Consider the following 27,778-nt stretch of genomic DNA (forward strand, 5'->3'; position numbering starts at 1 on the left):
AGCACTTAAGGAATGTAGAACACAGTGAACACAAAATTATTGAAATAACTCAATGTTTTCTAATAATTTCGATCTTTTTTTCCCTAAACTATTTCCTAACAATACTGAAGGCAGGGTATTTTCACCTCTTTCCTTTCCCCACATTTTCTTAAGGTTTTAGAAAATGGGAAAACAGACAAAAAGCAGGAATTTAAAAAAAAAAAGACAAGAGGCTTCCACTGCCAGACCAGATTTCTTTCAAAAACAAAAACCCTTCTATTTTGTTTTTATAGCATCACAAAGTAATGACCAATTAAACTCAGCAATCGATTGTCAAAGATTATCTTGTTTTCTGAGTTCCACAACAAATAACTGTCATTAAAACAAAGGATCTATTTTTTAATGGAAATCACTATCATTAGGCTTTTTTCAAAATTATATTATTTATACATGAGGCAGAAAACTAGTATCAGGAGATACAAAGTTCTGATTAATTGGATCTACGCTTTACACCATTTTTCTCAGGATCACATCTAAGGCTTAGTTGCTAACCTAATCAAAGAGGGAAGCCATATTCACCATCACTGTGATATACCTGATTCACTCCCACAAACCAATTCGGGCCATCCCATACCTCCCTAGTTTGACTCTTCAGCTGGTTCAGCAGGAGCAAGAAATACAGATGAAGCACCGATTGACAGGATTAAACTGAGTGTCTGAACAGCTTTTTTTTTTTTTTTTTTTTTTACAGTCCATTGTTTCTGGAGGGCTACAGTCCACGTGCTTCTCTAGAACAGTCTGGCAAACATCCTCCAACTTTTACTCTGCTTCCCTCCTGTGGTTACTGTTCTCCAGTCCCTTCTCAGCCACTGTTTCTTCAAAGTGTGATCTGGACACCAATTCCAAGACCCCCGCAGTACACCTCAGGAAAGTGCAGTTTTCCTTTAGAGCCCTTTCCCTAAGGTTGCAAATGACTTCTTAGTTTGCCACAACTAAGGACACTTTTAATATCATCTTACTTGACTTCTGTCCAGCGTTTAGTATCACTAAGCACCTATAACTCTCCTAAAAGGCAGTGGCATGGTATCATAAAAAGGACATGGATTTTAAGTCCTGTTTTCAAATTTCCAGTCCATCTTACAGCCGCTCAGTTTTGCTCATTTGTAAAATGCTGGTAGTCATTTATAGGTCATTGTAAGGATTAATTGAGATATCATACTGTAAAACTCCTATTCCAAAAAAAAAAAAAAAAGTTCCTCCAAACCCCGAATGTTGATATTAAAAACAAAAACAAAAACACGTGTCCAGCCAAGACCTCTCATGGCAGCTCCAGATTCCTATTTCAATTTCCCCAAAACCCAAGCCAGACATTGTGTCAGGAATCCTCTCTTCCTGTGTGCACAGTCCCCATAAGTCTAACCAGTCAGTAGGTTCTTCTTCTGTTGTTCTAGTCTGCTTCCCACTCCCCACACCTATTTCCACTGCCTTGGTTCAGGTTAGGTTGTTCAATCCAACAAACATTTACTGACTGCTACGAGTGCCAAGCACTGGGCTAGGTATGGTGAACATGAAGATGAATAAGATATGGTTCCTGTCCCAGAAAAGCTTAAAATTTTCAACTGAGACTAGAATCTAAAGACTATTTGAACCCACGCACCTACAGTCAATTAATCTTCCACAAAGGAGACAGAATATATAATAGAGAAAAGACAGTCTCTTCAGCAAGTGATGCTGGGAAAGCTGGACAGCTGCATGTAAATCAATGAAGTTAGAACACACCCTCACACCATACACAAAAATAAACTCGAAATGGCTTAAAGACTTAAATATTAAGACATGACACCATAAAACTCCTAGAAGAGAGCATAAGGCAAAACATTCTCTGACATAAATCGTACCAATGTTTTATTACATCAGTTTCCCAAGGTAATAGAATTAAAAGCAAAAATAAACAAATGGGACCTAATCAAACTTAAAAGCTTATGTACAGCAAAGGAAACCACAAACAAAATGATAAAACCTACGGAGTGGGAGAAAATATTTGCAAATGATGTAACTGACAAGGGTTTAATTTTCAAAATATACAAACAGCTCAAACAACTCAGGAAAAAAAAAAAGAAAGAAAGAAAGAAAAAAAAAGCCCAACAACCCAATCAAAAAATGGGCAGAAGACCTAAATAGACACTTCTCCAAAGTAGACATACAGATGGCCAACGGGCACATGAAAAGATGCTCAACATCATTAATTATTAGAAAAATGCAAATCAAAACTACAGTGAGGTATCACCTCACACCGGTCAGAATGGCCATCATTAAAAAATCTACAAATAACAAATGCTGGAGAGGGTGTGCAGAAAAGGGAACCCTCCTACACTGTCGGTGGGAATAAAATTGGTGCAGCCATTATGGAAAACCTTATGGAGGTTCCTCAAAAAACTAAAAATAGAGTTGCCGTATGATCCCGCAATCCCCCTCCTGGGCATATATCTGGATGATCCTGTATGATCCCGGATGATCCTGCAATCCCACTCCCGGGCATATATCCGGAGAAAATTCAAAAAGATACATGCATCCCAATGTTCACAGCAGCACTATTTACAATAGCCAAGACATGTAAACAACCTAAATGTCTATTCACAGATGAATGGATAAAGAAGATGTGGTGTGTGTGTGTGTGTGTGTATACACACACACACACACACACACACACACAAATGGAATACTATTCGGCCATTAAAAAAGAACGAAATAATGCCATTTGCATCAATATGGATGCAACTAGAAATTATCACACTAAGTGAAGTAAGAAAGAGAAATACCGTATGATATCACTTATACGTGGAATCTAAAGTATGACACAAATGAACTTATCTATGACACAAAAACAGAGTAAGACACAGAGAAGAGATTGATGGTTGCCAAAGGGGAGGGGGGGTGGGGTAGGGAGGGATTGGGAATTTGGGGTTAGCAGATGCAAACTATTATATAGATAATGGATAAACAAGTTCCTACCATATAGCACAGGGAGCTATATTCAAATTTCAGTGTCCGTAAGTAAAGTTTTATTGGAACAAAGCCATGCTTAAGTATTGTCTATAGCTGCTTTCATGATACGATGGCAGATTCGATGCCACAGAGACCCTATGGCCCATAAAGCCTGAATATGTACCACCTGGCCCTTTAAAGTTTGCTGTTCTACTTAAGACTCCTGTTCTAGAACGTTAAGTAGAACAGGGATTACTGGATAACAAGGTTAGAAGAAAGTTAGGGTCAAGAAGGGCCTCCTATTGAGTTGATCCTCTAAGTGATGAGGAGTTAAATCACAGTTTTTAGCATGAAAGTGTTTTTATTAAAAAGTTCATTTGGGTGGCAGTACAAAGGATAAATTTAAGGGGATGAAAATACTTAAGGGGATGAGGGAAGGCTTCACAGGAAGGTAATGTAAAACTTCAGGCAAAAAAGCAAAAGACACTCCAGCATCCCCATCACTGCCAAACTGTCCTCCAACCACTAACCACCAGCTAACATGGTACGCATTGCATTTACCTGTTTACCGACTGACTCCCCCTCCTCAAATGTAGAAATATTTGGGAGGGTTTTTCTTAGCTTTATTACTGCAGGGCTTATTATCTTCACGCTTAGAATAGTGCCAGACACATGGGAGGCATTCCATAAACATTTGTTGAATTAATTTAATTAAGGTTTTCGCCAACATTAGATTATAAATTCACAGTCCCTGTGAAGGCGGGGACTGTTCCGTTCTGTTCATCACTATCTCCAGCTCCAGTGGACACACAGTGAGCCCTCCATCAATACGTGTTGAACAAGGGAATCAGTGAACTAATGAATGGAGAAGATAATCATCCTAAAAAGTAACTTCTTTTACTTTCAAGACATGAGACTTTGTTTTCGTATCATTATTTCTTACATGGACCGTCATTAAATATTTGCTGAACGGATGCGTCCGTGATAAACAGAGAAGACCATCACCCTAAAATACTCCTCCATTTTCAAGCCTATGTCTTTAACTGATTTCGTATCATCTTTCCATGCTCCTTTTACCGTCCCACGGGGGGAGCTGGCACTAGTTTGCTCTAAGTTCTTAAAAATTGCACCCGGGAGACACACTAGGTGTCCTATGTTGACCAAACTTTCCGAGCAAACAGGGTACAAAAGTAAAAGTAAACAAGACCAACAGGGTGGGAAAAGCACACTAACGGCAATTCGGAAAGCAGCGCGCGGGGGACGGCTGCCCAGACCTCAAGATTCCAAAGCAGGGCCCGCGGAGGGAGAGCAGGTGATGTAGGTTACAGGCCCGCACCCCAGGCGGGAGCACCTAGCCAGCCGGGGCGGCAGGTACCGCAGGGTAACAACGGCCTAGCCAGGTCGGCCCGCGAGCTCCCCACGCCCCCCGGCCCCTCGCCACCCCGGCACCCCCCACGGCAACACACGGCCAGCTCCTGCCCGCTCACCTTCAGCTCCTGCGAGTCCATGGCTTCCGAGGCCGAGCCGCGTGCCTCCTGGGCGCGCGCCTGCAGATGCCCAGCAGAACAGCCAAGCGTCTCAGGGTCTAGCAGCCCAGGCCCAAGCAGCCCAGGCCCAAACCAGCTTGGGACGCGGCGGGAGGGGGCGGGACGCGGCGAGAGGGGGCGGGAGGGGGCGGGAGGGGGCGGGCCGCGCCGCCATTGGCTGCCGGCGGAGGGGGCGGGCCCTCGCGGCAGGGATTGCGGGGGTCGAGGCACGGGCGGGCACCCGGAGGAAGGGCGGTGGGCGGGGAAGGGGGCGCGACCAACCGGATGCTGGTTGAGGCGGAGGTCAAACAGCGCAATGACCCTAGGGGCACCGTGAGTGGGCGGGCCTGAGGATTAGGAATTAAAGAATGAAGGAAATGGGGGAGGACGTAGGAAAAAGGGCAAGTCTGTTTCCCATCTCCGGCTACAAAGCAAGACACCATTTTCTACACGTTTATGTAGAGGCGGGTTCCCGCAATGCGGCTATTTAGAAGGCCTGACCAGCTCAGAGAAAAGACTTTAACTTTCACATGTAGTAGTTGCATTATGGCCACAAGGTGGAGCAGAAAAATCACAAGTTCTTAACAGAAAGGGATGAGCTTCTTGCGCCCATCTTTGCAGGCAGTGCTGCAATCCCGTGTTTTTTGTTAGAAAGCACGTTAAATTAGTCTTTTTTTTTTTTTTACCAGCCCTGATAATGGGAGGAACCAATGAAGTAAACCTATTTTTTCAGTTAAAAAAATATAACACTGCTGATTTTAAACTGAGAATAAAATTAATCCCTACGCAAACGTTTATGTTTGCACTGATCAGGCAACTGTCAGTTGCTCGTAGATGTCTTCAGTTATTTAGTGAATTGAATTGAAATAGAATGAACAAAGAGATTTCCTATTTCTGCTTAAAGATAATTTTAAAATAAGATTTGAGGTTTAAGTAATCTTTGTGGAATCTTTTACATGGATCCCAAATTTCAATCCTAGTTCTAATTATCTTACTTTAGTTGATGTGATTCATAGTTGCCTTAATCAGATTTTAAGTTTGTTAAGCAGTCAACGAACATTAACCTTTTTCCATGCCAGTAGGTTAGGTAATGACAATCTTGAGGGAAAGGGTATGATTACAGACTTCAGTGCTAGGCAATATTTCTCACTGGTTTCCCTTAAAAGAGCATTCTACCCAGAGAGGCACATATTATTTTCATGAAGATTGCTTTTGTTTGTTTCCATCATTCATAGTCAGGCTAAATGTTTGTGATAAGGGACAGCTGGTAATACCTGCTGGTCTGATTTTCAAAGCCTGTGGATTAATCTGCACTTGGTATGCAGCAGAGAATATCAGAAACTAAGATGCTCATCTGAGTATATAATCTTAACCAGTATGCTTTTGGTTTCAAGTGAAGAGTTCATCCAGAAGAAAATTTCTGAGGATCATAGTTAAAGGAAGAGATGATCAACCTACCTTTCTGAGATCTTTAAAGTCTAAACTTGGGCTGTCAGACTATTGGAAGGCTGTACACTTGGGCCCTATTAATTTAGCCCTTTATAAAATTTCCTTCGTTGAATTTTGTTCTAAGTTTAAAGTATTTAGCACAAAACACCATGCCTGTCACTCCATGAGTGTTTGTTGGATTAAAATTACTTTGGGGGGCTTCCCTGGTGGCACAGTGGTTGAGAGTCCGCCTGCCGATGCAGGGGACACGGGTTCGAGCCCCGGTCCAGGAAGATCCCACATGCCGTGGAGCGGCTGGGCCCACAAGCCATGGCTGCTGAGCCTGCGCATCCGGAAGAGGACACAACAGTGAGAGGCCCGCGTACCGCAAAAAAAAAAAAAAAAAAAAAAAAACTACTCTGGGAATTTGCTTTGACACTCCTGATAAACTTGTTCCCTGCATAAGGCCTCACATGAGTAGTTTCTTTTGGATCTCAGCCCAGGAAAAACTCTGTCTTCCCTGAAAAACTGAGGTGTTCCTTAGCTCAAGCATTTCTACTGGCTCACTTTTACCTACCAACGTTTCAGTCTGCCATCTAAGACCTTTCATCGTCTTTGAAGACTTATCTCCTACTTCTCCATTCATAGAGCCTTTATTCCAGGCAAATGGGACAACCATTCCTTCTTCTGGGTGCCTTCCCTTACTTTGCTCTGAGCTCTTTCTCCATCTGAAAAAAGAAACCTATGTTTCTTCTATGAAGCCTTTAGGGATGGCCATAACTGATGGGATGTGTGAGATTGCCTGGTGCAGTAGCAAGAATATGGTCTCTCAGACGTGAGATGGAACTCCTGGCATGCTATTATCTTTGTGACTCGGGCAAGTAATTTCCTGAGCTTAATTTTCCATATTTACTAAAGAAATTAAACACCTAACCACATACAAAAAGTTCCTGACACATAATAGACATAACCATTAATTTCCATAAAACACATAGTGCTCTCTAAGACTTAACACACTTTTATATTTTTTGCATTATAGCTATGGTGTATTTTTTGTTTGTTTAATCTTTTCTACCAAATGGGGAGTACCTTAAAGCCACCCAGTACAGTGAGGTGGGTAACAGCTTGGTCCCTGGAGCTAGGCCATCTGCAATCAAATCCTGACACCACCATTCCCAAGTTGTTTACTTAGAAAAACTACTTAACTTCTCTGTGCTTCAGCTGTAAAGTGGGACTAATACCTCAGAAAGCTGTTAAGAAGATTAAATGAGTCAATATTTAATGAACACAGCAGTGTTAGATATATGGTAGGCATTGAATAACTTTAACCTATAATTATTTGTACTCCCAGCTACTCTGAACACAGAGCACAGTATTGATTCCATAAGCATTTAGTAAATCTTATAGGACTGTTGAAGCCCTTCAATTGTGCCTCTGTTTGGCTTTCTTCCCCCCAATTCTTACACCAATTCACTTGTATATATATTATTTTATCATTTATTCGAGAAGTTGAAGGAAACCCCTAAGAAAAATAGGTGATTCTGGTGAAGACAAAAGTAAAAGTAAGTACACAGAAAATAAAACAGAGATAAATCTATGACCTCATTAAATTTGGGAGCTGGAAGTAACTTTAGAAACGATTGTCCAATCTCTTTATTTTACAAATGAAGCCCAAAGATATGAAATAATCTACCCAAGGTCTCACAGTTTTCTAATCCCAATCTAGCCTTCAAAGCAGTTATGAATAATAAAGAGATGAGGTGTTTGTCTTTTCTTCTTAAGGCTATTTTACTATAAAGTTGAAGCAGAAAATATGAGAGTAAATGTGTATGAAATCCAAATAAATTGGCACAGAGTTTAGTCTCACAGGTGATACCATGGAAAAGTTAGAAGTTAACTGAAGTCAAAATTGCTGAATCTAAGTCAAGGCTCTATCCCTTAATAACTTTGCAACTTTGGGCAAAGTTGTTAACTTTTCTCTGCTTTACTTTATACATTTGCAGTGGGCAGTTGGCACTAGGATTGTAATATTTGTTTTGTTAGTGTATAGACTAAATGAGATTATGCGAAAATATTTCAAAAATTGAAAACCACCTCGTAAAAGTTCATACCACAGTTACAGGAAAGCTTCTTACCTAATGAGCTGACTATGGGGCAAGACATCTTACCTCCCTGACATTATCATCCAGCCTTCCATATGCTATCTAGTGCTCTTTTCTTCTCCAAATAACACAGCACAAACGTACCGTTCTTTTGAATTGTGCATGAAACATGGTGTCTGCTGATGCAAAAAATAAGATGGTTGTCATAATTCATCCCTTTAAAATTCTCCAATGTTATTCATTTAAGTAAATTAGGGAGACGATGATGATAATAGTCAGTCACTTACCTTTCACATTTTTTTTTGCTAAATGATACTACGGAGAAAGTTGAGGAAGCGATCAGAGTTCTAACCATGTGTTACTCAATCATTCATTTATTCACCAAACTTTTAATAAGTGCTGATGGCAGAGAATAAAATTCTTGTCTTCTCCTCCCAGAATTTAAAGTCTAGTAAAAGGAGACAGACATTGAAGAGATATTCATAAAAGGAAATGAATAAATGACAAGTAGTGACAGCTTTAATAGCTGTTTTAGTAAGTGCAATAAACAGACTAAACTGTGTGGCCTTTGCCCAGTTTTAAGGATTAATATATCAATAATGAAGTGAAACTCACATTAACTTATTGCAGTCCAGGGAATCCTTCCACTCAGTTCCTACAATTAACTTCTTTTAGACCACTGAATGATACTTTGTTTTTCTTTAAAAATACCTGAGCAGCTCACATATCTGATGGCAAAGAACTTCTGATAACAGGAAACGTGCTTCTTGCTTACCTGAACCAGCAGATGTAAGGAATGTTTCTACTCAAATACCATGACAGAGACTTACCAGGAGTTATTTTTTTCTTGATGTTCTTGACTATATCTTGACATTTCATCTATGCAAAAGTAGGAGACAGAAAATACAGAAAAATAGATTTCAAAAAGAGTCTGGTATTTTGAAATAGAAACAATGAATTATTTAAATGTTTACAACTGTGATATACTGAATATCTTGTCAAGATGCCATCTGTCTTTCCTTCTACTCCTTTAAAGAATCTTTTTCTGGTCGATAGAGTAAGAACAAAGAATAGTGATCACTCCCCCTCTGCCTGGTGTGACATTGAGGTAGACAGTACATTGCTTTAGATTTTACTCACTTAGGTCCAAGCTCACATCTGAAAAATCTTCCCTGACATCAAATTCACACTGCACATCTTCCTAGACACTGTTATTTCTGGATGTGAGATAACCAGAGCTCTGTTCTAATTTTTTTTTTTTTTTTTTTTTTTTTTTTTTTGTGGTACGCGGGCCTTTCACTGTTGTGGCCTCTCCTGTTGCGGAGCACAGGTTTCGGACGCGCAGGCTCAGCGGCCATGGCTCACGGGCCCAGCCGCTCCGCGGCACGTGGGATCTTCCCAGACCGGGGCACGAACCCGTGCCCCCTGCATTAGCAGGCGGCCTCTCAACCACTGCGCCACCAGGGAAGCCCTCTAATTTTTATCTTAAGGTTGAGAAGAATCAGGCCTTAGCTTTCTAGGTGTCTGATTCTGGAAACTTTGTTTATGGCAGTGTTTCCAAGCAGTCACAACGTTCCTTGGAGTCAGTACACGCTAATGTCAAGTGCTCAGTCTGTAAAAAGAAAGGAGCCAACAGCGACTTCACGCCTGCCCCGCAGACTCGGTTGTGCAGGGTTTTATTGCTCTAGCAGGATCCTCTTTGGGTACTTCAAATGCAATTCTTCTCACTCATCTTCCTTTCTCTCCTTTTCCCCTTGGTCTCTCCCTTCCCTGCATCCGTTTCAGCATCTGTGTGCTAACAGCCGCTGTGTGATGCCTCTACTCCACCAGGTTGCCTCTTCCTAGCTTCTGGTTCCGACTTGCTCGCCCTAAATACCTCTCACTCCGCCAGCCGGACTTCTTTATCTGTAACTTCTTTATCTGTAAATTAGGCCAGAAGCTCACCAGAGCACCACCCCACACTGACTCACTGACGGCCCCTCCATCCCGAAGGCACCGCCTCCGTCTCCCTTGGGAAGAGAAGCCTCCCATTCGGAGGAGAGCCTGGAGGAGGAGCTTCTGCTTCCCCTGACGGCTGAGATTTTGTTGTTGTTGTTCTCACGTCAGAGTACCCAGGTTTCCTCTGTCTTCACATCCATCTCCTGATTTCTCAGGCACTGGGCCCTCCTCATCAGTCCTACCACTTGTCTGAATCGGCTGAATTAAAACAGCTGGAGCTCATCCCTCAAGATCCCTGTGCATAATCCATTTGTAACTGGGCTTTACAAATGGGCTTTTACGGCAGGATATTTTTTCCCACAAATTTTTATTTTGAGAATTTTCAAACATGCAGCAAATTTGAACAGCGCAACGAACACCCCTCTACTCGCCACCAGAGAACTTTCTTGAGATGCTGTATCGTATTGCTCTCCATATTTTCCATTGGCCAGATTCATGAGGATGGCTAGGCCATTAGTATTTTTTCAGCAGGGTGGAAGCAAAAGCCTTTAGAGGGGCTTCCCTGGTGGCGCAGTGGTTGAGAGTCTGCCTGCCGATGCAGGGAACACGGGTTCGTGCCCCGGTCCGGGAGGATCCCACATGCCGCAGAGTGGCTGGACCCATGAGCCATGGCCGCTGAGCCTGTGCGTCCGGAGCCTGTGCTCCGCAACGGGAGAGGCCACAGCAGTGAAAGGCCCGTGAAAAAAAAAAAGAAAAAAAAGCCTTTAGAGAGGTGGTGCTAGCCACATGAGGCTGTTTACATTACGGTTAATTAAAATTAAAAATTAGATACATCAGTTGCACTAGCCACATTTAAAATGCTCAGGAGCCACTGTGGCTAGTGGTTCCTGGACTGGACAGGACAGATAGAGGACATTGGCATCATTTCAGGAAATTCTATTTTAAAGCAGTTTAAGCTTTGGGGTCTTTTGTAAAGGACTAAGTTTACTAAAGAAATGAGTTGGTTTCTTGGCGGGTAGAAGGAGCCAGAGAAGTGCCTCTGAGGCAAGAGAGGGAGGAGCCCTTTTCAGAAACTGGGACAGGGACCAAGTGCAATAGGGTCCTGTGATTTCTAGGGCTCCACCCCCTAATCTGTGACAGTGCGCCCAGAAGGAGGCAAAACTTCAGGAAAATGGTTGCATGGTGTGCCCAGCAGAGCTGAATCTGGAATACTGGCCTCAAGGATCAACAGTAGTTTGGAAAATAAGGATGCCATCAGAGGCTATGATGGACTTCCTATCTTCTGAACACCACATAAGCCTCTTGGATTCTGGTTGAGTCCTGGGAGAGAAGGTTGTAATACTGAGTGAGATTTAATTTCCTGGCAATCCAGTGAGACTAGTGCTCAGCTTTGGATTTTATTAGATTTAAAAGAAGAAGAGGTAGAAGTTTGATGCATATGTGAATTTTGGGATTGAGTTCCAAGCCCACTTAAAAAAGAGCGAAAATTGTGAAAAAAGATAGTATACATATTACATATAGTATATATATATATATATATATATATATATATATACACACTATATATATATAATTTTTTTTAAATAGTGTATATGTTTTTGACCACTGGGGAACATTGCTGCCCTATGCATAAGACAAGGAATGCTTTGGAGCAGTGGTTTGTGAACTTGAGCACATGTCAGAATCACCCGGGGGACTTGTTAAAGCACAGATTCCTAGGCTGCCACCTGCAGAGGTTCTAGTTCAATGAGGACGGGGAGGCAAAAATATGAATTTCCAACACATTCCCAAGTGATACTGATGCTGTTGGTCTGGGGACCATGCTTTGAAAACCACTGCTTTAATAACAATTTAAAAATATGATATTAAAACTGTTTATTGACCAAACTTCCTTCATCATTAGGATATTATAATGGACACAGAGAAAAGTCTGCATGCTGTACTAATAGTTGGCCTTAGTCTAGCATAGAAAAAGGTTATGTGTGATTTTAAGGTGTCAATAGTAACAGCACTTCAGAAAGTCATAGTTTCTATTTAGTTGACGTTCATCCTTCTATATATATATATGGCGGAAGGGGATCAGCAATGAAGTTTAAGACCAAAAAACTAAATGGCTTCTGAGACACAGTTAGCTTAGGTCTAGGCAGAACTTGATCCCTAAACTATTGATTTAGGAGATGCTCTCAAAGACTGTACCTGGCTATAAAAGGCCCTAAAATTCAGCAATTCATTTCCAAATTGTAGTTCAGGTAATACCAAGGAGACTAGATTTGCCAGGGTAATTCAGAGTTAGGTTTTATTTTAGAGTTGTGTTACAGGCTGGGACGTGGGCTGCCTGATGAAATACAGTCTCACAGAGCAGAAAGAAAATCATCTTCCACAGATTCCTAAGAACCAGGTGACCTTCTGTAATGTGGACATCTTTTCCCCTAGACAGTTGTTATACCAAAATCAATGTATAGACAGCAGCTATCCCTCCTTATGAGAAATCCTCTGTATATTGTCTTAAAAGCCAAGAAAACTAATGTGAGGTTTACTAGATTCACCATGCTAATTATGATAGTTTATTGTTTTATGCCGCCAGAAACTGGTTTTATTCTCAGAAAAATAGTGTTTTGATACTAGAATGGACCTTGAAAATTCATGTCTTCCGAACACTTCATTATGTCAGTAAGAATCCAGTGTTCAGGAAAGTTAAATGATGAGCTTCAGGTATTATAGTTTTTATAACAATAGTATTTCTGGTCTTCCAGAAGATCAATTAAGAAACAGCAGCTTAGGAAGTTTGAAAGGTTAAGTAAATGTTTTTGCTCTAATGTTACATGTAGTAATAACTCATGAAAAAATACAAACAAAGTTTTAGCAACAGTTGTCTTTGGGCTTCTTATTTTCTACTGTGCAAATTTTGTAGTCTTGACTTTATTATGATAACCATGCTTTGCTATTGTAATAAAAAATGTAGATAATTCCTATCTTAGAAATAAAGGTTCCAATCTCCTTCAGTATTTATTTATTTATTTATTGCGGTACGTGGGCCTCTCACTGTTGTGGCCGCTCCCGTTGCGGAGCACAGGCTCCGGACGCGCACGCTCAGCGGCCACAGCTCATGGGCCCAGCCGTTCCGCGGCATGTGGGATCTTCCCGGACCGGGGCACGAACCTGTGTCCACTGCATTGGCAAGCGGACTCTCAAGCACTGCGCCACCAGGGAAGCCCTCCTTCAGTATTTTAAAATAAAAACTTTATTGCTGAATGAGATAGTTTCTTTTAAGTATAATTGTTCAAAGATAATTTAAATTACATTCTTTATTTCTCATTCATAGGATACGTAAAGTTGAACAGCATCAGATGTGCTGATAGTATTTGCCATACCTCCTCATTTTCATTCTCAAGTAGTCATTGTTTTTGAATACTAATATGATGTCATGCAGCTCCCACCATCTGAAATATGACATTGCTGTACATGCTGATTGTGTTAGGTTCACTGCAAAAAAAAAAAAAAAAAAAAAAAAAGCATTATTGGCTTTATGTGGTTGGTCCTAAATTTCAAGATATTGTGAAGGATGTTTTCAGTGCAGTTTGCAATCTCTCTTCAAGTTGGTAGGTTATTCATTTATTCAACTTTTTAAAAAGTGCAATGCAGGCACTGTTCTATACCACGTAGGATGATCATGGTTCCTCCCCTTACAGTTGTTATGGTTGTAGAATTATTTGGCCTAGAAGATATGTTGGGAGATGAAAAATTAAAGAGGATCATATGATGGCCCCTGCTTCAAGGAGAAGCACCTACACTTAATCCAGCTGTCTAAAATAAACATGGAAAATGTAAATACTTTAGACCTAGAAAATCCAGTTTCAAGAATTTATCCAACAGAAATATTCATAGATATCACAAAAATACTGGAAGGAAGATATTCATTATAGCCTTGCTAGCTATAGAGCAAAACTAGAAAAATCTAAGTGTCCATCAATAAGTGTTTAATTAAATCTATAGAATGGAATCCTACACATTATTTTCAAAGAATGAGGTAGATTTATATGTGCCAAATGGAAATATATCTAAGCTATATTAATTGTAAGGTCAAGTGTAGAATGAAGTAAAAACATTTCATTATTTATAATAACAAACAGTATGTTTACATATGTATAAAACAATGCCTGGGGACTTCCCTGGTGGTGCAGTAGTTAAGAATCTACCTGCCGATTCAAGGGACAAGGGTTCAAGCCCTGGTCTGCAAAGATCCCACATGCCACAGAGCAGCTAAGCCCGTGTGCCACAACTACTGAGCCTCCGCTCTAGAACCGGCAAGCCACAACTACTGAGCCCGTGTGCCACAGCTACTGAAGCCCACACACCTAGAGCCCGTACTCCGCAACAAGAGAAGCCACCACAATGAGAAGCCTGCACACCACAAGGGAGAGTAGCCCCGGCTCTCCACAACTAGAGAAAGCTCTCATGCAGCAGTGAAGACCCAACACAGCCGTAAATAAATAAATAAATAAATAAATAAATTTTAAAAAACAGAAGCAAAAGAAACAATGGTTATTCAGGAAATTGTTCTGAGAGGAGAGTGGGATAATAGCATTTTATACCTTTCTGTACTATGTTAATTTTTTCTCCTTAAATAATATTTTTACAGTCTAACCAAAAAGCAACAGCAAACTTCAATGAAGTTGGCAACGACCTACGGGTACTTGTCCCATTCCCTATCATAACTTTTTAATCCTCACGTGAATCATAGTATGTCATTTGGGTGGATAAAAGCATTTCACAGCCTTGAAATATTAGAATGGTTTTTGGCCTAGAAGTTAATCTTTTCCTCTCTGATCTCTCTTGGTGTTGGAAGTTTAGATCAGTAATGACAACCAGTTGTTCAGGTTGTTCTGCACAAAAGTGCCAGTTGAAATCCATTTACTGTATCCTTTGTCCCAGCACAGAGCTGTTTTCCCCAGAGGAGAAAAGGGGACTTTTCCCTAATTTTTACAAAGGTCTATATGAGCTAATTAAGTCCCTGATGTTAGAACTCATTTTCTTTTAGTATATCTATATCATGTAGGCTGAAGGATAAGCTGTTTTATTCTCTTTATTATTCAGCCCATATTGCTGGGAAATCTTTGGTTACATAACAGTATCATACTAAATCAAACTCTGTAACTCAGGGATGATACTTGGTGATGTGCCCATTCTGACTTTTGAGTATTTTATTAATTAAGTATTATAATCAACTAATGATTAGTTCCTGAAGGCCTTGAACCTTACCAGACTACCAACCACTAAGCCAGGCTTTCCCAGACTTGCTGATTATAAGACCCTCCTAGGGAGCTTGCTATAGCTTTCTTCTACCTCATTCTAACAGTACAACTCATTAGACATTTTAGGCCCTTTTATGGTGATTCTGATTTAATTTGAGATGAGACTGTATTTATAACTATTGCCCTCGTAGGCTTTTAGAATTAGATAAGTTTTTGTTGTTGCTGTTGTTTTGTTTTGTTTTGTTTTTAATGCTCTAAGACTGAAAGGTAAGACAGGTTATCTAATAAGCCCAGAGACTTGGAGCTCACCACAATGAAGTTATCTTTGGATGGAGTTGGACATTTAAGGCATAGTCCAGACAGAATGCCATGGAAATGCCAAGATTTTGGGGTGGGGAAAGAGGAATGGTATCATAAAATTCTAAGACGTACCTGGCTTGTTTCAGACTAAATTTCATGCAGTTAACTGCCTAATGAGTTTTATTTTAGCAAATCATAACACTACAAATTGGAAACCTCTGCTGCATTTAAATGAAGTCTGTCTTCCTATCCTTGTCTCTGAAAGAAATATGTCTACATACTTTAACCATTCTCCATAAATCCTATTATCCACCTCCTTGCATATTTGTAAGATCACAATCTTATAGTTACTATATTTTGCTCTAGTGTTGCACCTACTGACAATATCCATCAGCATAACTCAATAGACATTTTTCCTGAGGTAGGGAGAATGGCTGCACTTATGACTAAGGTTGACCAAAGGCACAATCTGTTTGCCTTTAGAAATGTGTGTTTTCTGTGACTGCAAGAAATACTGCTGAACAAGACGTTTCTTTACCATCCTTGATGAACGATGGACATTAATAATGCAGATAAGAATCAGGCCAAGTGATATTGAAGAGAAAACAAGGTCCAGAATCCCTAATTCCTTTTAGAGGAATACATTTTAAATGGCAAGCTCAGTAGTTCCATCACAGCAAAGAACGAGGTGAGTATTATATAATCTTTAAGTTGTAAAGAGTCAAAAATCTATTTATGGACCTTATACCTTGGAAATATTTATGTATATACATAATTATATATATACCCACACTTATATCTATGTCTCTTAATAGGTAACAGAGAGGTAGTATGTTTGCTCTTATGGATGTAATATATGTCCATTTAAATATTTATTACATATATCCAATATTACTATAATATACCAAGGTCAATTTTCATTTGTAACTTTTCTGATGTTTTACTCTTTTATATATCTTGCATATAATAACAGCCCTCTGTTAGAGTATATAAGCAAAGGGCAAAATATCTTAGAGGGATAAATGATTCTTTTAAAAATAGAACTATTTAGAGCAATGCTAAAAATTAACTAATTTGACCTTTTACTAAATACCTAGAAAACACCTTCTCTATACAAAGTACTGTAGAGGATACAGAGGTATTTAAGGCCAGTTTCTGCCAATCATACACTTTCTGATGTGTGTGTTCTTGTGGCAAAAATTGGAGGAGGAGGGTGATGAGAGGAAGAAAACTATATTTTAAACCACTGTTTCATGGCTAAGTGCCATACAAATGGAACACAGTGGTGATCCTATGTCCTGCTTTGCCTAGGAGAGTCCTCATTTATGCCTATTGCTTTATTATAATTATTAATAGTCTCCTCCTTCACTCTCAAAACTGTCTGGGTGTGAACATATACATCAAAGTCCCATAGAAGTTCACAGTAGAGAAAATTCTCTTCCAGTAATAAGACATAAGAAAAATGTCACTGAATCCTGAAGGATGGGTTTGATTTCAGAGGTACAAAGATAGATTAGGAAGTAGTCAAGGCTTATTTCTCATCATTGCTTGCCTGTATTCTTCCAGTAACTTCTCCAATTATGATCCTGCTTTCTGTTTCCTTTTCCTTAAGGTCAGAATCTACTCTAGCATCTTCACTTCTACCTTTATTTCTTTTACAAATGTCTTAATGGTTCTTTGTCACCATTATGTTATGTTATGTCATATGTTAAAGCCAAAGCACCAACGTGCACTTAGGGCTCTTCATTATCTGGCCCCTGCTTGCCTATCTGTAAGTATCAATACCCATTTTTCACTGTAGCCATATTGAACTATTGTGAATGCTCTAAACATGACATCCTGTTTCTGATTTTCATGTGTGTCTTTGGTCTTCATCATCATCAGGGCAAATACTTATATAGTAATTACCATAGGCTTGAAACTGTTGATCTGAAAGCTCTACTTGTTTTAACTCATTTAATCCTCATACAAATTATTATTACCATTTTACAGATGACAAAATTGAGGCAAAGAGGGGCTAAGAAACTTTTCAAAGTTGTTCAGCTAGTAAGCAGTATAGTTGATGTTTGAATCCAGGCAATCTGGCTGCAGAATCTATACTTTTGACCACTTTTCTGTAATATTTCTGCTGTTTGGACTGCCTATCCCTCTCATTCTTCAAACCCAGATCAGAGTTTACAGTTATAATTGTCCCTGAATCTGCCTGTAGAGTTACTCATTCATTCCTCTATATATTCTGTAATTTGTACTTACTTCTTTTGCTGAGCCTGAAGAAGGACCCAAACAATAACAGATATTGAGAAAGCAGGTTGACTTCTGGCCAGTTTTGCTGGTGGTTGAGAGGAATAGAATATGGTCAAATAACTTTTGGATGTATGAAGTTGAAGATGATAGGCAAATATACAAGCATAAAAGACCAACAGAAAGTTGGAATTGCAGCACCAGCTCAACAAAAAGGCTGATGCTGCTGAATAAATCTGTAAGAAGTGGGAAAAAATTAATAAACAGTAAAGGCAAAGAATCTAAAATGTAAGAAGAGACCTAGAAGACTTTACTTTTATGGAAGGCAAAGGAAGACACAATTCAGTGAAGGAGGTGGTGATGACCATCCTCATCCAATTCTAAAAATCTGCCAAATATGATAAAGACTGAATAAAGACCATTGAATTTGGCTAATTGTAGACTGGTGGGAAGAGGAGCCAGATCTGAGAGCATTAAAGTGAGTGAGAAGGTGCTTGGGAAGAATAACACTCAACATTGGTTTGGTATTTGAATCTGTTAGTCTCAATTTATTTCAAACAGCTTGAAGAAGAAACATAAAACCTGCACCTTAATGCTTTCCGACAACACACACAGACACACTGTAGCCAGTTTAACGAAGGGTAGTGATTCATGAAAGTTTAGTAAGTAAATTGAATTTTCTATAACAACATATTTTTAATGAAGAATTTATACTTCAAAATATAATTGAAATATAATTTCCTATAAATTTATTTTAAGAACTTTCTGGTCTCCACACCATCATAAATAAAAGCTACATTCCTGGAAGACAAACAAACAAAGTGCTGCAGTTAACAATTGAATAGCTCTGTGAACATCTTACCCTTCTAAGTAAACATTAAATAGAGGAGGTATTCATGATAACCAGATACAGAGTATATACAGCTCTCCTCCACATGGGTAATGTTCCTTGTTCCTATATTCACCTTTTGAAAATATTTTCCAGTCTTTTCCTCATAATGTTATTGAGAAGGATAATAGCCAGCATAGTATTTTGAAAACTCAATGTGCTTATATCAACAAGATTATTTACAGCCAAGTTTTCTCATCAATATCATTGAAACCTATATTTCATTTAATTTTAACCAAGAGTGAAAGTGTTGAGTACAGAACCCTGATTTTAGAAGGTAATTTTTATTTATTTTTTTAAATATTTTTTTTGATGTGGACCATTTTTAAAGTCTTTATTGAATTTGTTACAATATTGCTTCTGTTTTATGTTTTCTGGGGTTTTGTCCATGAGGTATGTGGGATCTTAGCTCCCCAACCAGGGATTGAACCCGACCCCCTGCGTTGGAAGGTGAAGTCCCAACCACTGGACCACCAGGGAAGTCCCTAGAAGGTAATTTTTAAAAGTAAAGAGATAACGGGACAGTGAACAAAGATACATCACAGTTGAGAAAAGTTAATTTTTGAAATTAGAAGAAACAATTTTGAAAGTGTGAAGCTGAACAGAAAGAATCAATCATGAAGGAGAGCATAAAGACACAAGAGAAGGTGAATAACTCATGGAACAAGGTATCAGAGTATGTAGAAATGAATAGGGGAAAATGACCTCTGGAAAGATATGAAGGTAGGGAATAGAGGGAGGTGGGGGGGGAAAGGGAAAGGGAGAAAAGCAAAGAGGGGGCAAGGCAGGAAAGGGGAGGGAAGCAGAGGGAAGGGAAGGAAGACATTTTTCATTGAAGAGGAAAGAAGCTGAGGAAGTTCATGATAATGTCCTCATGTTTCTTGGTGGGGTAAGAGGCAGCATTATTTGCAAATATGAGTGTTCTGAGAAGGTAGTACGGTACTTGAGCAACCTTGAGTGCTCAGTTGACACTGAAGATTATCTACTAGTGATGTCAAGAATTTCTTGGTGATGCATCTTCCTCAACAATACTTGACTGCCTGTAATATTTTTCTTCTCTAGTGCCTTTGCTGCCACACTGGTTGAATCAATGTTAATTGACAACCTTGGAGAATATTCCCATGTTCCAGGAAGGACAGTACTATGAGTAGTATAGTACATGATAGAAGCAATAATGTTTCTTGACTATGAACATTTTGATAAATTTGTAGTGACTCAGAAACATTTATCTTCTTACATAATAATATGAAATTCTAATGCACACATGATAGAATACACAATTACAGGACAGATTTGTAGACTTTAATACAGATTATACAGTTCTAATGTCTGAACCTGTTGGTACACACATACAAACATATGGACCTATGAGGTTAAGTAGTGATTGTCTATCCCACTTCCTGGACTCTTGATTTCATGTACCAGTTAAATAAAATGGGAGGACAAACACAGGGTCACCAATTTTTTTTTTTTTTTTTTTTTTTTGGCCGTGTTGGGCCTTCGTTGCTGCATGTGGGCTTTCTCTAGTTGCAGTGAGTAGGGGCTACTCTTCATTGTGGTGCGCGGGCTTCTCATTGCGGTGGCTTCTCTTTTTGTGGAGCACGGGCTCTGTGCGCAAGGGCTTCAGTAGTTGTGGCTCGCGGACTCTAGAGTGCAGGCTCAGTAGTTGTGGTGCACGGACTTAGTTGCTCTGCGGCATGTGGGGTCTTCTCGGACCAGGGCTCGAACCCATGTCCCCTGAATTGGCAGTGGATTCTTAACCACTGTGCCATCAGGGAAGTCCAGGGTTGCCAATTTTTAATTTGGCCAAATAAAGTATTAAAACAACCCACTATCATTTATTCTCACCATTATTTCAAAAAGAGGATGTTAACATAAAATGCTTTTAGTCTTTGGAATTAAAAAATAAAATAAAATCACACTTTTACAATAAAGTTCTTTAAATTGAATATGTTTAGCTTTATAAATATTTGTGACATTATTCTTAATTTCCTAGGTTAACTGCAGGCATATGAAACCCTTGCCATGTGGGTGATGGTCTGTGGAAATATGTTTGGGGTTATTGATTGACACAATGTTTGGACCCCAGCTCATACAGCCAATAAGCCACCTTCTGTTATGATATGGGCAGAATCCCCAGAGTTTAGATCAAAAGGCCCCAATTTAGATCTGTCTAGCTTCAAATACTGAGGTCTTAACCACTATGACACAGATCTCTCCTAAAATATTCTTATTTTTAGTACTATAAGGATTATCATGAAGGGCAAGGAATGTAATCATTTATGTGTCTCTTCAGAAAGAAGACTTCTAGGGAACAAGAATAGTAGTTAAAATACAGGGTTCTTTGAAGTAATTAGAGCTAGTACACCTAATTTTAAGGGTAGAATCATAAATTCCAGGACACAAAAAATAGGTGTTACAATGAATACACACACACACACACACACACACACACACACACACTTCAATAATACAAGGGCAAAAAGAAACCTTCCCATCCCCAAAGACACACACACATATCTATATCAACCTTTGTACACACACATACACACATATAATTTATTTTCCTTTGATCCCATTCAAAAGTCAGTTGCAGACATCATCCCACTCATCCCTGAATACTTTAATGTGCATTTTCTGAGAACAGGGTATTACCTTTAATTATGTAATAGCCACATTTAGACTTTATAAAATTAAGGAAATTAGTACTTTTATAATGCTAATAATTAATCAACTGTCCATATTCAAATTTAGCCAGTTTCCCAGTAATATCCATAATTATTACTATTTTTCCAGTCTAGTATTGAATCCAGAATCACACATTGTGGTTAGTTTTCATAGCTCTCCAACTTCAAGCCATTCCTTAGCCTTTCTCTGTTTTTCATGACATTTTTGAAGAGTTCAGTCCAGTTATTTCATAGAATATCCTCAATTTGATTTTCATTATGATTAAGTTCTGGTTATGCCATTTTGACTGGATACCAAGAAGTGATGTGTCTTCTTCAGTAAACTTGTTCCCATAATTGATGATGTTATCTTTGAAGGTAATGTCTGCTAGTTTTCTCCACTGTAGGCTTTCTTATTTTAAAAAAAATTTTCATTAATACAGAATACGTTGAGACAATGTAAATGTCCTATTCCTCATCAAACTTTCACCCATGAGTTTTAGTATTCATTGATTATTCTTGCATGAATCAGTTGTGATTATGATGGTTGCCAAGTGATAATTTTCTAACTTCATTATTTCTTCTACATTTGTTCATTAACATTCCACTGTAAGGAAGAGATATTTCCTTTTCTCCATTTATTTATGTCAGTATATACTTGTGAATTCTTATTTTATTGAATGGGTTAAATCTGTTACTATCATTACTTGCTATGCAAGATAATACCAAAATGAATATGGTGATTTATATGATTATGTTTTGTATTTGGAAAGGTACCAGTGAATACTGGTATGGATGTGGAATACAAAAAAATATCTGTAGGGATTATCCTATAATCCTTATTTTTGTTGGTTAGAAATGGGAAATTCTTTTCACCCACTGGTAAATCAGAATTAGTTGTTGTGGTGTTTTAGGGCAATGATGTCATGAAGAGACAAGGTCAGAAAGATGAAAGATGGGGAGAAGCACTGTGTGTGACCTCTCCTCTTTCCATCAAGTTCACGTTCCTCTTTCAGGCTTCATAACTGATGTTGTGCTACTCTGATGACAGGTAAGGGCTTCTCTTTACTCTTAAATTTAGATGTTTCTTTAGCTGTCACTTTCACTGTCTGGACCACTCCAGGAAACTCTCCATGATCTCTGTGAATTCTGTGCTTGACTTCACTGTGTTTTCGCCAGTTCCTGTTTATCTACCAAAGTTGGTTAGATTAAGCCTCCAAGCTAACCCAAGGCAAATCTTTGCCTTGTGCCCACTTTCACGAGATATTTAATCACTGTATCATCCAGGCAGGAGACAGATGGCATGCTGAAATGAGGCAACAGAGAATGTTTTTATGAAGGGGCCATTTAAAAAGTTGTCAGCAAGGTAAGGGGAAAATGACGAGGAATAGGGAAGTCCAGCCACAGGTCTTAAGGAGCAAGGCGGAGAGTGATGACCAGACCCTCAACAAAGTAGCTCTCATTGTAGGAGGGGCTGTCTGACTGGAAGCATGACTATGTTGATGAATGCAGCACTGCCAACCCAGAGCAACCTAGCAAAGAAGACACGGAAATAAACACCCAATTTTACTGTTCTCCCACTGGTGTTTTCCTGATGGTATTTTCCTTCTGGGGCTTCCCACTGGCCAAACAGATTGTGATCTAGAGGGTAAGAGAGCCCACTGATGCAATTTATAAGGCCACCCTCACACAGAGCAGGATGGAGGAGCATGAAAAGTGGTTCTGGAGGAGCAAACAAAATACCCGACTCACAAATTGCAACTTTTACTATTTTAATACAGTTCTGAGAGATTCTCTTTGCACCTCAAGTGGCCATCCACCATAGCTCTGGTTCTCATATCCTTCTTTTCCTTCTGGAGCCACCAGCTTATGCTCTAGCTTCAGTCCTTTCTCCTAACAAAGACCACATCCTACTGCTTGTAGCCCCTGGTAGTTCACTTCCCCCAGGCCCATTCCTACCCCAGGTTTTCTTGCTGTCAGCCCGGGTATACCTCTGTGTGTGTGTGTGTGTGTGTGTATGTGTGTGTGTGTGTGTTTAGCTCCCCTTCTCCCCCAATTTGTACAATAAAAACATCTTCATCTTGTTACACAACACCGTTAACTAAAAGTAACTGGGCAAACAATGAAATAAAAAATGTAATCTTTATTAGTTTTGCACATTTTTAATGTTGGTTAGCATCATTTAGGGTAATAGTAGCATTTTCCAGCATGCAGTTCACAAATACAGTTTAAGTAGTTTTAAGAAAAAGTGCCTATAGTTTGCTTCTGTAAGAAACACAAAATGTCCTGATATGACTGACTACGTAAGTTCACTACTCTCTGTTCTTCCAGAAAAAAAAAAGTTGTGAAACCCGCATTATATTTAGAGCAATCTAGAGCGGCATGACTCCAAAGAAATGAAAACATAAACAGAAGTTAGAAAAAAAGGACAAAAATGAAAAATAAGCACTATCTTCAATCAGTTAGCGTAGGAACTACCAAAAATGTAAATAAAAATTTATACCTTTTTCCAATTGCAAAGCATAATTTGGATGTGAGTTGTGAACCTATTTTTGCCCTTTAAAATTATGAAATAATCTAAAAGTAGCAAATGTAATAAAAAAGCAGAAATCTACAACTACCCCGTCTTGTTTTCATTTCTTATTTAGCAAATTTCTTCCCTGAAAAAGTACGGTGGACAGAAAGTAAGAAAGTGATTGTGATATCAATCTTAAGATTATTTCCTCTTCATATTTATGTACATAATGCTGAAAAATAAAATAAAATGACTTTTTACAGTACTTATATTTGCTTATAAAACTCTAAACACATTTTAACAGGTTAAGCAGTGCTTTTTTTTTAAAACATGTCTGTACAGTCAGGCTATACAACATATGGTATCCACTTAAAATTTAAAAATAACCAAAAAGCTGTTAAAGTGCTGCAAACTATTGCTTAATGACTTAAAGAAATGAGATCTGTTGAGCAATTTCTTTGACTTTACCAGTGACATATGGTTTCTCATAAATGAGATTCTGAGCAGTGCAAGAAACCAGATACAGCAGCATGGTAATTAGAAACATGCATTCATAGCATCCAAACTATCTATAATGGTACAGAATACATTATGTTACCTGTGTAAAGCTTGCACTCTACATTTCTTGTGGTACATATTTGATGCAATAAATACTGTGCTTAGGTCATTATTTGTTTGCTCAAACGTGCACCACCGGGTAAAATGACTATTTACATAATAAATAGCATTTCATTAACATATACATTGTCAACCTTTCTGAGCTGAAGATGGCTAAACAAAGTGCAGGATTAAGCAGAAATTTATAAAGCATTCTTTTTGTCAATTCCATCTTTAGGGGGGAAGCAATACTTATTCAGGTTTTTAAATACAAGAAACAAAAACATAACACTTATGACTCCAGACATTTGAGTGAAGTTTTCACCTGCTAAGATTTCATGGGCTATCCCCCCAAAATGATATAGTTGGTCTAGGGGCTGGATTTGACAAGGTCAGCAAAGCACCTCCAATTTTCACCTAATTACCGCTCCCAGAAACATGGATGGAATTTAAGAACTCATTGTTTTCCTCGTGACTTTTTTCATGCATGATCTCTGAGTGTAGCATGCCCTCATGCAAACCACATCTCTGTGCAGATGGGAGGCCATGCAATTACCATAACCCCTGGTGGCATACCTGTTAGAGAGGTCCTTTAGTCTATTTCCCAACAGAAACCCCGTTTACAAAAATAGTCACATATAATAAACAACATATGGACTAAAAAAAAGATGAATCCACTAACAGATTTTGTAAAAATGTGACAAATGTGGCAGTCGAAATGCAAAGAGTGGATACAATTACTACACTAAAGTGTTTCATGTTAAACACCCCCCGAATTATAGGTTTGCACCCCTTTGAACTGGTCCCTACAGTCTGAGTAGCCATTTTGTCTCTTGTCTTCAGCAGTGTCAGCTGGTAGTGAGAACAGTAACCTCCTGTCGAGGTCATCTTCCCTTTTCAGAGTCACAGTTTTCCGACAAGGGGTCACTGTCTGATTGTAGGCACTGACCTTAAGTAGATTTGTGTAAAAACAGTCAGTTTGGCATTGACGTCCTAAAGGATTCCTGTTGACCAGAATACATCACCTTCACAGGCTGTAAACAATTTGTAACCCAGTGATTTTGATTTATTATTTTTATTTCCCTTTGGCTTTCTCATCTTTGCCTTCTTGCTCGTGTTTTTCCACGATTGGCTTTGTTACCCGATCGTAGGAGGGTGGACAAGCTGCTGTGGACATGGTCAGATCAGTCTTCTCTGTAATTGAGTTTTCATTTATTCTGTCAATTACTATGTCTTCTTTTATAAGAAGATTAGCCCCACCTTTGATTTTATTTTTGTTATATGTAAATGAAGCTTGCTTTACAGTTCGCTTTAAAAGGTGGCGCCTGTACGCACGCTGAATAATAACAGCAGACACCTCCTCTTGTTTTCGTTTTAAAGTCGTAGTTATTGGCTGATAGGAGACCTTTGATGGGTTGGAAGCCATGAATCGCTCTTCCATCTGTATTCGGAGAGCATCCATCTCTCCACTCTCCCCCAGAACCCGCTTCGTAAAAGCAAATAAGATGTCAAGACAGTGGATCCTGTCCCCGCTGACCATGGGCAGATCCATGGCAATGAGCTGGAGTTTGTTCGGTTGTGGCAAATTGAGGGGAGGTTCAAGAGCAGCTGCAAACTGAGAGAGTTTTTCAAATTCCATGAACTGGGTGGCATTGGGATCAAACTTCTCCCAAACCTCATAGAACATCTCAAAGTCATCCTCACTCAGGGGCTCTGCACTTTCTTCAGTAGCAACACTGAAGTTCTCCAGGATGACAGCGATGTACATGTTCACCACAACCAGAAATGATATGATGATATAACTGACAAAAAAGAAAATCCCCACAGATGGGTTCCCACAATCTCCCTTAACTGAGCTGCCAGGGTTAACTTTATTAGGGTCACAGTCTGGAGGTCCACTATTAAGAATAGGTGCTAGCAATCCATCCCAGCCAGCAGAGGTGGTAATCTGGAACAGGCAGATCATGCTGTTGCCAAAGGTCTCAAAGTTGAACATGTCATCAATTCCAACCTCCCTCTTAACATAGGCGAAGTTGGACATCCCAAAGATGGCGTAGATGAACATGACCAGGAAGAGCAGGAGGCCGATGTTAAACAACGCAGGCAGGGACATCATCAAAGCAAAGAGCAGCGTGCGGATCCCCTTGGCCCCTTTGATCAGACGCAGGATTCGGCCAATCCTGGCAAGACGGATCACTCGGAACAGGGTAGGGGACACAAAATATTTCTCTATCAGCTCGGCCAGAAACATACCTATGGATAAAAGATCAGAGTATCAACCAGTGAAGAAGTTATCCATTAAAATAATACTTAAATTTCTGTTAAGGCTCCCAGGTAAAGTTCAGAGTACTGAAATTCAGTTACTTAATCTTCAATGTTACATACAGACAATACATATATATATATTATAGATAAACCTTAATTTCAGCATTCAGCATTAAATTCAACTCAGTATTTGCTGTGGACTAAATTCTGTCCACCCCCCCCCCCAACCCTACCACCAAATTCATACATTACAGCACTAACCCCCCAAGGTGGTGGTTATTTGGAGATAGGGCCTTTGGGCGATAATTAAATTTAGATGAGGTCATGAGGTTGGAGCCCTCATGATAGGATTAGTGCCCTTATGAGAAAAGACAATAGAGAGCTTGCTCTCTCTTTCTCCCTGCCACCTGAGGACACAGTGAGAAGACAGCCATCTACCAACCTGGAAGAGAGCTCTCACTAGAAACCCATCATGTTGGCACCTTGACTTGGACTTCTGGTCTCCAGAACTCTGAGAAAATAAGTTTCTCTTGTTTAAGCCACCAAGTCTCTGGTAATTATTATGGCAGTCCAAGGTGACTATGACAATATTCAATTCAATAAGGATTTTATAGTACCTTTTGTCTTTGAGGGATATCTATAGACTAGTTTTAGCTTATACAAAGTCCCAAGACTGAATCTAAAAAAACATATTAAAAATTCTCAAGTCCATCTTAAGAGCAGTAGCCAACAGTATACGTACACATTTATAAGAATTCAATGATTTTTTTTTGAAAATGCCAAATCATATATACCCTCTATTCAGTCCTTCCCCATCTAAAAGTATCTGCAGTTTTTAATGCTGTTTTCATCTCTCCATGAACTTGATGCTTCCGTAAGCTTCTACTATAATATTCATATATATATATATATATATATATATATATATATATAAATACATATATATGTATATATATGGTCTGGTGCATTTCTTAAAGGGTTTAAGCTGATGCTCTTTCTGGTTTCCTGTGTCTGACACTGGTCTCTCAGCTCTCTTCCTTAAAGCTTCTTTCTCCATTTGCCTTTAAAATAATGAAATAGTGATTGAGCTGAAGA

General features: G+C 39.2%; 2 protein-coding genes across 2 annotated transcripts in view; both read right to left on the reverse strand.

Moving 5' to 3' along the window:
- Positions 1–4,472, reverse strand: part of TTC21B (tetratricopeptide repeat domain 21B) — a gene marked incomplete at its 5' end in the record, with an annotated part of 88,472 nt that extends 84,000 nt beyond the window's left edge. Inside the window, one exon of the mRNA XM_079710729.1 lies at positions 4,452–4,472. Within this exon, the coding sequence (XP_079566855.1) occupies positions 4,452–4,472 (21 nt within the window). The remainder of the gene's footprint in view (positions 1–4,451) is intronic.
- A 21,021-nt stretch (positions 4,473–25,493) lies between these two features.
- The window catches only part of SCN1A (sodium voltage-gated channel alpha subunit 1), a gene marked incomplete at both ends in the record, with an annotated part of 86,204 nt that continues 83,919 nt past the window's right edge, over positions 25,494–27,778 (reverse strand). The window contains one exon of the mRNA XM_079710701.1: positions 25,494–26,671. Within this exon, the coding sequence (XP_079566827.1) occupies positions 25,494–26,671 (1,178 nt within the window). The remainder of the gene's footprint in view (positions 26,672–27,778) is intronic.

Source organism: Hyperoodon ampullatus, assembly GCF_949752795.1.
Source record: "Hyperoodon ampullatus genome assembly, chromosome: 8".
In the NCBI taxonomy this organism is placed as follows: domain Eukaryota; kingdom Metazoa; phylum Chordata; class Mammalia; order Artiodactyla; family Ziphiidae; genus Hyperoodon; species Hyperoodon ampullatus.